This window comes from Diadema setosum, chromosome 1 (genome assembly GCF_964275005.1).
Source record: "Diadema setosum chromosome 1, eeDiaSeto1, whole genome shotgun sequence".
In the NCBI taxonomy this organism is placed as follows: Eukaryota; Metazoa; Echinodermata; class Echinoidea; order Diadematoida; family Diadematidae; genus Diadema; species Diadema setosum.
Window position 1 is genome coordinate 391781 of NC_092685.1, and position 11188 is coordinate 402968.

General features: G+C 45.4%; 1 protein-coding gene across 1 annotated transcript; it reads right to left on the bottom strand.

The window, feature by feature from the left end:
* Window positions 1-9104: 9104 nt before the first annotated feature.
* LOC140232639 (uncharacterized) lies at window positions 9105-10336 on the bottom strand. Its single transcript, XM_072312743.1, has 3 exons — window positions 9889-10336; window positions 9669-9809; window positions 9105-9505 (listed from the first exon to the last, which is right to left on the bottom strand). The coding sequence occupies exons 1-3, from the start codon at window positions 10334-10336 to the stop codon at window positions 9105-9107; spliced, it is 990 nt and encodes a 329-aa protein (XP_072168844.1).
* Window positions 10337-11188: the final 852 nt, after the last annotated feature.

The window sequence follows — 11188 nt, forward strand, 5'->3', positions numbered from 1 at the left end:
TTTAATAATTCATCAGTGGTTTCTAATCTCGTAAAATGTTGAAAACTGAATCCCCATTTCTACGAAAACTGTACCATCCCTTATAATGCTTGTCGCATCTCAGCCCATACTTGCAGGCTAGATGGAAGAGATATTTAGACACCATTAACTGAGAAGCATGATCACTACTTTATTGGTATCTCTCACTTTTGTTCTCGCGCTGCTATACATAGCGCACATGCGAATTGACCCAAAGGTCACATAACTTCATTTGCATAAAGTGCAATCTCATTTGCATATCATGACATCCCTTCACCAGAACTAAACTTCATCCTAAATAATTATTGTATACCTAATAAACTATTACTTTTTTTTTTCTGATAAAACTTTTGTGTTCCTGTGTTTTTCTTTCCCAAGTACTATTTTATACTGGTCCTGTAATTTATACTTTACAAATTTTCATTCATCTACTTCTCTCCTTTTTTCTCTTTTTTTTTTCAACACCAACTTTACTAAACCTTTCAAAAAAATCTTCTTTTTTTTTTAACTCTTCAACCTCAATTATACTGTAACAAACACACACTTGAGGACGTGAGGGTTTATCAACTCCTATGTACTGTCCTCACACCTTTATAACTTTCTTAAACAAACATCAAACAAAACATTATTTCTAATGTTAATGCCCCTACACATACAATGTACTGGTAGGTCTAACTTCATGACCATAACCATTTGTTTATTATTTCCTTCAAACAATAAAGTAAAATAAACCCCAAAAAATCATACTCTTCCCTTTGAGCAGAGCATGAACATGTAGCAAAATTTCCAAGCTTTCACCTTGTGATTAGCTATATTATGCATTTTTATAACTTCCAAGAACCATAAAGACATGCACAACCTGTAGCATTGAATTGCTTTCTCTGTGTTTTCTGATCATACTCAGGATACAATTTATTGTTTTGTTTCTAATGATTTCAATGATTCAAATGATTTTGTTGTGTTTTACAAAACAATAATAAAATCATACTCTTTAAATCAATACAAAAAATATCACACAAATGCAATGTATGATCAGATAACCCACGCATAACTTTCAAAGCTTTCATACATTCAAAGCTTTCATTAAAAAAAATAAGGTTCTTATTCATCATTTGTTCATCAAATCTTCAAAAATCTCAATATACTACAATGAGTTTATATATTTAAAGATCCAATTTACTTGAAGAATTTTCATTACCATCCAAATATTTTCTCTTGAATTGTCAGTTTCTGACTTGAGATCCACATTCAGCTTACAGTCCACAGTCAAGTTCCGCTATAGATGAGTGATGATGTTCCGCTTGAATACTATCCATGTAGCATGATGATTGTAAACTGGTCATTAGCTGAATGCAATTCTATATTATTCAATCATATAATGAAATAACCTTTGGGCAGCGACAGGCCTACACCCAAACAATATGCATTTCTTTCCTATCTGGGCCAGCATACAGGCATCAACCCCAAATTAATGATATTTTTGTGAGTGATATTTTCATTAAAAACACAGGATAGTGTACAGGCATACCCTTCCACGGTAACTTGAAACTTTCACTGAATACATGTATAGGGCAGCGTACAGGCATCACCCGTATGGGAATTATCTAATGCATTTGACTTTTCCACACTTCTTATTTAGAGATTTAAATGACTGAAAACCATACACATATACATTGCTTTCACTGGATGAACATTTTCCAAACCACCAATACTGGTTTTCCAGTGATTTCCAACGATCCACATCAGAGCGTCAGTCCATCACATAATCAGAGAAACGCTTTGGCACCTGGCATTGGCGTCTAGGTCGACTCCATCCTGATGGTTGACTGGGTGATGGCGCTGACTTTGGACTCTCCACCTCGGTTCCTTCAGTCTGGTCACTGGTAGTCTCGACGTCCTTTGGCAGCGATGTCACCTCAACAGTAGCGTCGTGGTCGTCCGCTGTAGTCCCAGATTCCTGTGGCGTCTCCCGTTGATGATACTTTACCTGGGATGTATTCCTGCGATAGGCAACTCCCTCCGGTGAGCTGACGATCACCCGGCTGCCCTCTCTAGCTACCACTTTGCAGTCTGAATGGAGTGTCTAATTTCCCAGACACCTCGTTCCTCAGCAGTACCTCATCACCTGGCGCCACATCTGAGCTTCTGGCGCCCCTCTTAACATCTGCATAGAGTTTTGCTTTGCTTTTCATCTCAGCATCACGATTTTTACGGTTCCTGATCATTCACAGATTCACTGAATATGGGCAGTTTCGTCCTGATTTTCCGCCCGAAGAGTGGCTCAGCTGGGCTCCTACCAGTAGTACTGTGTGGTGTAGCTCGGTACGCTGCAAAATACACCAACAACGCCTCCTTCCAGTCCTTGTTCTCCACCTGAGCGATTCTCATTCTCTTTTCCAGGGATTGGTTTTGTTTCTCGACCTCTCCATCTGCCTGTGGCCACTTAGGTGTCACTCGATGGTGAACACCCATCAGTTTCATGTAGTCACTAAACACTTCAGAAATGAACTGCAGCCCATTGTCGGAGTATAATGTTAATGGCAAGCCATGTCTGGCAAAAACCTCCGCTTGTGCCGCCACTTTTTTTTCAGCTGTTGTTGATCTCATTACGATATATTCATAATATCTGCTATAGTAATCAATGATTACTAGTATCGACTCCCCAGATGGCAGCGGTCCCAAGAAATCCACAGCAACATCAACCCAGGGTCCTGTGGGTAGCTGCGAACTCCTCACTGGCTCTGATGGGCTGCCTCTGCTCGTAGTCTGACAACCATGGCACGTCTTCACGAACTTCTCAGCCTTGTCACACCCAGGCCACCAGACTTTGGTTCTCAGATTCTGCTTTGTTCCGACAACTCCCAAATGTCCTTCATGGGCTCGAGAAACTATCCGGGGTCTCAATGAGTTTGGAATAATTACAGCCTACATTAAGCCAGATTGTTGAGCTTAATGTAGTCAGTTTCCCCGCAGAATGCATTGCCCAGTAACACAAAGGTCGTCCTTCACAGGCATGTAGGCTTTGTGCTCACAGTGACTCCAGTCTCCTTCAAGGAGGTGCCTCCTGATATCCCTCAACTCAGGATCCTTCTCCGATTCTCTTTCTACTTCCTTCATGGTTACTGCCCCGGGGGTAGCTTGCAGAGCGACAAATCGCACAAAGCTTTCCTCCAGCCTCGACGTCGTACTGGAATTTCCGGACAGCAGTCTCGACAAGGAATCAGCAATGTTCATCTTTCCTGCCACATGTACAACCTTGTACTTGTAGTGCTGTAGTCGTAAGACCCAGTGCTCGATCCTGGCGCACGGCTTGGATTTCCGTGAATAAATCACCTCTAACGGCTTGTGATCTGTCACCAACTGAAAGTCAATTCCGTACAGATAAGGATGAAATTTCTCACATGCCCATACCAGTTCAAGGGCTTCCTTATCCGTCTAGGAATATCTTCTCTCTACACTTGTCAATGCTCAATTGACATAGACGATGATCCTAGGCCCCTCAGCTTGTGTCTGGACTAGAACAGCTCCCAAACCAACTGGACTCGCATCCGCAATCACCTTCGTCAGTGCCTTGGGATCGTAATAACCCAATGTCTCTGCACTCATGAGGGCATCCTTCAACGCATTGAATGCTGTCCCATCTGTCACATCTCAGCCCATACTTCCAGGCTAGATGGAAGAGATATTTAGACACCATTAACTAAGAAGCATGATCACTACTTAATTGGTATCTCTCACACTTGGACTCGCACCGCTATACATCGCACACATGTAATGTATATATGAGAAAGAACTACTGAATGACTTTTAGAAATATTTGATACTTCTAATTGACCTATTTGTCCAAGTTTGACCATACCTTCAGACATTTTCCAAAACTGTGCTACTTTTAGTATTGGATTACAAGAAGGGCCCATGCAACTCCAGGGCCCTGTCTTATCAAAAGATAAATTTAACGTTAAGTCAAAATAATCTATGATTAACCTCTCAAATCAACTCTAAGTCCACTTAATCTATGATTAACTTCCAAATCCACTTGAAGTCCGTCTTATCAAGACACCCAGAGTTGACATCAACTCCAACTTCCTAAAAAATCAACACATAAGTTTTCTCAACCGCTCCAAATCTATGATTAACTTAACAGGTGATAAATATCAACTTTAAGTAGAAACAGTCTAGGTAGACTCAATTGTAAGGCAATTTACAGAAGAAAGATGACTGTCACACTTTCCTAGTCTAGCTGGGGTCTTGTCACAAATGTTTGTCTGTTAAATGCTAACCTTTCTCTAACATTTTGTTGCGTTTCTTTCATGTAATTATGGTCTTTTCCTTGCATGAAATTCACGATCGGCACGCATTGCTTACGCGACTGCTGCACGCAAACACCCTCGACAGCAGTCGCAATCCCAGCCTGCGCGCCCAGCGCCTCGGCACGCCGTCCGCCCGCCAATCAAGCTATCGCCAGCAAGCAAGTAACCGAGTATACAATACTGGAACTGGAACCGCGTCTGTGTGTAATGCATATCTTGCCAAAGTAAAGAACCCATATGCGAGGAAACCAGTGATTTCTGACGTGCGTAGGCCTACGTAGAGCTAGTTCGGCAATAGATACTAATTAAGAGTTTAGTAGGCATATACAGAAAATAAAGAGTTTAATTCTATAAAGCACCGAGTACGACAGTAACTTGAGATCCAGCTTAACGTTAGGCCCAACTGGTTATAGATAACGTTCAGCGAGTCGTTTGTACTTACCGTAACACGTAGTGGCGTACTGCATTCTAGAATTTCGACATGTTGATGATGTAGACTTGCGATCTATTCCTTACAAAGCCGATCTGCGCCGTAGAGGTAAAAACAAAGCTACTGTAATCACCACACTCTCACAAGTTTCCATAATCCTACACGTAAACACACAGGACTTCAGCCTATTGAATTAAGACTTGAAGTAATCCTACGTATGTGCGGAATCTTTACGGTACACGCGTACGCAGATTTTCGTTGAGCTCGGGATGTGCTAGATCTATCGACCTACTTTTTTCAATACAACGCAAAACGGCGTATTTTGCGGTTTTGTTGCAAACTTAATACTTCTAATTCAGCGGCTGTATAGCGCTAATAATACTGCGTCGCACTAGCAGACTACGAATCCGTGGCCATGGCAAACAATCATGTTTTTGTTGTTTGTTTTGCTTAATGTATTTTGTTTTTAAGCAGACAGTACCAGAAACCAGCCTCGTCCCGTGTTTTTAGTTTTGACTAAATCAATAATTAAGTCATGGTGATGAGCTATAACTATAATCGACTATTAAGTCTCTTCGTAAAACGGAAACTTGCAGTTGATTTAAAGTTATAGCAGACTTCAAGTTGGATAAAGTTAGCGTTGATTTCACAATCAACAATCTTGATAAAACAGGGCCCAGCTGTTTTAATGCCCTCTACAGTTGTCATGAAAACACAAAAATTGATACAACATATTGTTGAAATGCTTTCAGTTATTTTTGGAATTCCCTATGTATTTTATCTGCAACAATTTCCCAAAATATTTTTTTTCTTTGTACTCAAAAACTGTTTTGTTGGAGTTGGGCCCTTCTTGTAGACTAGTCTTCAATTTGTTCCAAACATCTCTGAATCAGACACTGTAGTTCATGTATTTTTAAAATAATACTGGAGGTCAATTCATAAACCAGTTGGCAGCAGTTACTAAACACACATGCATTACCCACCAGTCTTATTTTTATGAAACTTACCTGCTCAGTTTCCCAGGTTAACAGTCATAGTTAGCTTCGCTGGACAATTCATATTCTTAGAAGACAGTTTCTTACTAGCTGTGTTGGCATCGGTAGAAAACCTTGAAGAGATTCACCCATCCATTCTTTGGCTTTGTTGCTTCAATACAAAATGTTACTTTGGTAAGCTGTTGGTATTTTTCCAGCCACAGTTTAGCATCCTCTTCATTGCAGATATCAATTCTGAACTCTGCGTCATATTTGCTGTCCTCAACCTCTTGATAACTGCATATGTGATAGTCATAGTTAGGTGGAAGGGATTCCTGTGAAGAGAGAAGTGAGACACTCATTTGTATAGAAAAGTCAGGGTTGACTAAAATCTTACTTTTCGGATGAGGATAGCAAGAATAAAATGAATCGCTATGCCGTTTGTAAAGCACAAGAGCCTGTATCAAATGGTGATTCTACTCTCATGGGCCTCCAAGGCACTTTGGTACTGTGTATATGCATACATTCACTTCTTTGACAACTCTACTAGTATACAAGTGCTTTAATGTGGTTTAACTATTTGTAGTTCGTGTGAGTTGATGCGGTCTGTGATAGTCAGCAGCAGGTTCGTGAAATAAAATGTCTGAAGCCTGGAAAGCTGCTCCTTGAACCACTCATCATCAAATCTGGCATCGGCAATTACACATTCTGTTGGTGACAACACCATGAATTTGCACTTCGACCTCCTGGAGCAAAACATGGCAACCTGTACTTGCATATAGTACCCACTTGCTGCAGTTGTCTGTCTCAGATAGTACTCTCCATCCTTGGTCCTGACATCGTATGTTCCACTTTCAATGAGTCCTTGCAGTGACTTGTACTTAGCAAGTTTTTGCTCTGTTGGGCATTTGATTTCAAGAATAGTTTCATCAATGATGCCATCCAAACTGGCACCAAGCCAGCTCTTGTCGGGTCACACTAGTAATCCTGTTTACACCTTTTTTTTTTTTTTTTTTTTTTTGCTCTCTCTTTCAAATTGGGCCCATGCGATTCCTTCGTGATCTTGACCGTACTTTGTTGCTGCATTTCCCATAAAGGTGGGATCCATGTGATTTTTGATCCACTTGGTCTTGCTTGTATCATGACATGTAAATAAGAACTCTGTCTCTTTGTTTCAAAGCTGCGTACCTTCAGGTGCTATAGCCAACAATGAACACGGTATCTGCAGGTTGAAAGAGAAGGACAGATGCACTGATGAATAATATAATCCTCTATCTCCCCCCAAGACTTTGGCGCGAAGAAAATGTCAAGAATCCAAAACGTGACAAAGACTGATCCAGTAAAATACAGCAGTGTGGTATTAATAACGCTGGGAATAGGTCCATGAAGTTCCGTAGGCAAAAGAGTAAAATCCATGATAACAACGGAACAGGGAAACAAACCAAAGTTAAAACAATGTTCAAAATCCAAAACTGCAGGTAAGCACAACTATAACGCAGGAACACAACAATAGTTTCAAGGGAACTGCATGGCTGAAATCACATGGAATAATCCGAGTGCCAAGCAGGCTGTCTGGTGCGACGGGCAGAGCGTCGGGGTGCAGCAGGGGTGCCAGGCGAGGGGGAAGCGATGAGTGCAGGAACTGGAACCGGGTCAGGAGGCGCGGGAGATGTCTCTTGTGGCGTCCCTGGGTAGTCCGCAGTAGGGGGGATGGCCGTATGGAGAGGACGCTGTCCAGGAGAAGCATCACTGGCCGTCATCTGAGGTGGAGGATCACTGGGAACTGGTTCAGGGTTGCAGTGGGGAACATCAGCAGCTCCGGTGGGTTGTGGTGAGGGTGGTACGCATCTCGCAGGGCTGGAGAGGGGTATGGGTGCTGGCCGGCGAGGAGCAGAGATGTCGACCGCCGTAGTCATTGGGGGTGGGCGCTGTTGAACAGGGACGTACTTCCGAAGAAATTTCCTGTTACGGAGGGTGACCCTCCCAGAACCGTCAACCCGAATGACGTATTGGTCATACTGCTGGACCTCAACTACAGTCCCGGTCCTGTCCCACTTAAGTGGATGTGGTCCTGTCTGATTCTGAATGTGGACATGGTCTCCAACAGCAAGGGGGAGGAGTCATTTGGTATGCTCAGCCCACCGTTCCGCATCTCTCATGTGGAGGGTGCGAAGTGCCTCTTCCCGAGCTACCAGGGTTTCACGGCATGCCTTGTGCGGTAAGTATTTGCCAGGAGCAACAGGGATGAAGTCTTGGATGGCATGGCCAAAGACACACATAGCCGGAGACAGCTTGGTGTCCCTATCGGGGTGTTCCGGTACTGTAGCATGGCACGTTGGAAGGCGTCAGTGTCCAGGGCACCTGTAGGGCTGGTGTTGGACATGATAAGGCGCTTCACAGATTTGACGGCTACCTCAGCCCGACAGTTGCTATGTGGATATGCGACAGAGGAAAATCTGTGATGAACACCCCAGTCCTTGAGGAAGCAATGTGTGGTAACTGCCGTGAATTCAGGTCCACCGTCTGATGCTAGTTCGTCTGGAATCCCAAAGGTGGCGAATGTCCGTCGCAGGCAAGAAATGAGTCCAGGTGCTCCCTGAGTGGATCGCTCAACGATCGGCCAATTGGAGTAGCGGTCTGCAATGGCCAAGTAGTTGCAGCCTTTGTAGTGGAAGTAATCTGCACAGACACATTGGAAGGGGTAGGCCGGAGACAGCAGAGGAGTTGATGGTGCGATCGGGTTGGAGGGTGCAATCCTGTTGCATTGGTGACACTGTGCACGGAGGGCCGCGATGGCTGGAGTGATCCCGGGCCAAAAGATGGGGGACTCCGCTCTGGCAGTCATAGAGGTGACTCCTTGGTGTGCAGCGTGCAGATGAGCCAGGACTTCCGGAGAGATGGTGGAATGACAATGCGATCCTTGTAGAGGATCATACCATCAACTGCAGAAAGTGCATCACGGAATGGGAAGTATTCCCGGATAGTTGTGGGGAGCTCATGACGAAATTCCGGCATGCCAGCTTCGATAGCATTGAGAAGTGCCTGCATGTTGTCATCACTGGCTGTGGCAGTACAGACCCTGTCCCACGTGACCGACTTCAAGTGGAGGGATTCCAGGGCACTTGACAGAGGAGAGCATGCAAACATCGACAGAGTTGTCGTGGGGGGTCATGGTGCAGAGACTTATCATGAGGGTTGCGGAATGCAGGAACGTGGCGGGGGTCAATGCGATCGCGGCAATGTCATCAGGCAGGTACAATTTTTCAGGTTCACCAGTTGGGTGGCGAGAAAGACAGTCTGTGGCACGGTGCCTGACACCGGGAATATGAACCATGCGGAGCCTGTAGCGCAGGGTTTTCTCCTTCAAATTCATCAGGCGGGGATTTGGGATGTCCTGAAGGGCACGGTCTGCGAGATCTTGAGGAGGGGTTTATGATCAACCGCTATGATGAGGTCCTCATAGCCCAAGACAAAATCTCTCGCCTTGTCCAGGGCGTCAGCGACAGCAAGGGCTTCGCCTTCCACTGGAGCATTGCGTGTCTCAGCAGCATGAGTGAACCTGCTGCCGACGAGGGCGATCTTCCAGCCCGAATTGCAGCAGAAGGGTTCAACGTCGTTGCAGCTGCAGTGTTTTTGCAGGAGCCAGAAGCTGATGCCATCCTTGGACCAGTCCGTGGCAAGACAAGTGGGTTTGCTTGGGTCAAAAATGCGCACACCTTCTTCAATCTCACTGGCAATAGCAGCCTTGGACTCGTCAAATGCTCTCTGGAGGGCTGCAGTCCACACGAAGGGTGTTATAGGCTTCAACAGTTCACGGAATGGTAGCATCTTCTCAGCATACTGAAGGCGTAGGACACTTGATTGACAAGACCAAACCAGTAGCGCACGTCCGTGATGTTAGTAGGCGTAGGGAAGTCAAGGATTGCCTGTAAGTACTTCTGGCATGGGCGAACACTGGAGTAATCTCAAATCCAGTGAATTCCATGACGTCTGCACCAAACGTGAACTTCTTGGGATTGAGGGTGATCCCATTGCGGCCGCAGATATCCAGCCATTCGACAGCCTGGAAAAACTGTCCTGCAGCGTGTCAGCCCACAGGAGGACGTCGTCAACACATTTCGTCCTGTTTTGGATGCTGGAGGCAATCTCATCATACCGCCTGGTGTATCCATCTCCAGAGGCAATATACCCTTGAGGGGCTGTCTTGTAGCGGTACCCCACGGAGTAATGAAGGTGGTGAGGTGTCGGTCCTCGGGACATAAGGGGACGCTGTGATAACCGTTCCATGCATCAAGTACGGTCTTTTTCTTGCCATGAGGAACGGATCGTGCCTGGATGAAGGGCGATGGTGTGTGATGTGTTTCACGGGTAGCGTGTGCGTTGAGAGCCTGGAGGTCGACTGTTCTACATGGTTTACCATCCTTAGCACACACCACCATCCTGTGGCACCAGGTAACGGGCTCTCCAATGGGGACAGGTTCCAGTACACCCAACTGTACATCGTGATCTAAGCCAGCCTTGACGGCATCGCGCCAATGGAGCGGGACTGGCACAGGCGTGTGATGGGCGACTGGCTCCACATCTGGGTCCACCATCAATTTCATAGGGGGGCTGTCCACGAGCGGCAGGAGTTGATGCTCGCATGTGTTGAATGTGCTGGACTGGTAATAGTCAAGGAGATATTGTTGGAGCTTCACCCGGTTTGCCTCAGTTGCAGGAAATGGCAGTTCAGTAGGAGGCGGTGGGGGCAGTTGGCGTCAAGGGCAGGTACAGGCGATCTGTTCGGGGGCCTCCTTGAGGGTGGAGGCCGTGTCCAATTGGGGTGCACCTGGTGCCATGCCAAGAGTGGGGAAGCTGTCAGGGATGATCCCCAAATCAGTGCAGGCCTCTTTGCTGAGGAAGAGCTTATCAGAACTGTCTGTGATGTGATGTAAGTCAGTTGCCGAGACTCGACAACATGGCCAAGGGGATTCCTGCCCGATAGGCGTAGAGGGACAGCACCAAGGATCGTAATGCCACCATTAGTTGCAGTGTGCATCTCCATGGTAACTGGGATGAGATCTTGCTGGCGTAGCCCGAGGCAGTGGAGGACCTTCAGACCGGCGAGGCAGCTGTGGCACCCAGTGTCTGCCATGGCTGGGATGGCACTGGTTTGCGAGGGGGATGAGAGGTTAAATCCAAGAGCTCGGTAGTCCCCTGGGACAGCCTGTACGGTCACGTTGAGGTAAGATAGATAAATGGTATTTTATTGAAGTATTCATGTCTCGCAGTCATACGACTGAATTGCACATAGAATTACATCGTAAAAGAGACAATAGATATTACAAAAAAGGGTATTCATACAAATGAAACACGTAAAATACTGACATCAAGAAACGAGGTCATACGACAGGACATGTAGACCTACAGACTGGGCAAACCGTAAACATAATCTCATAACAAAAACACAGATGATC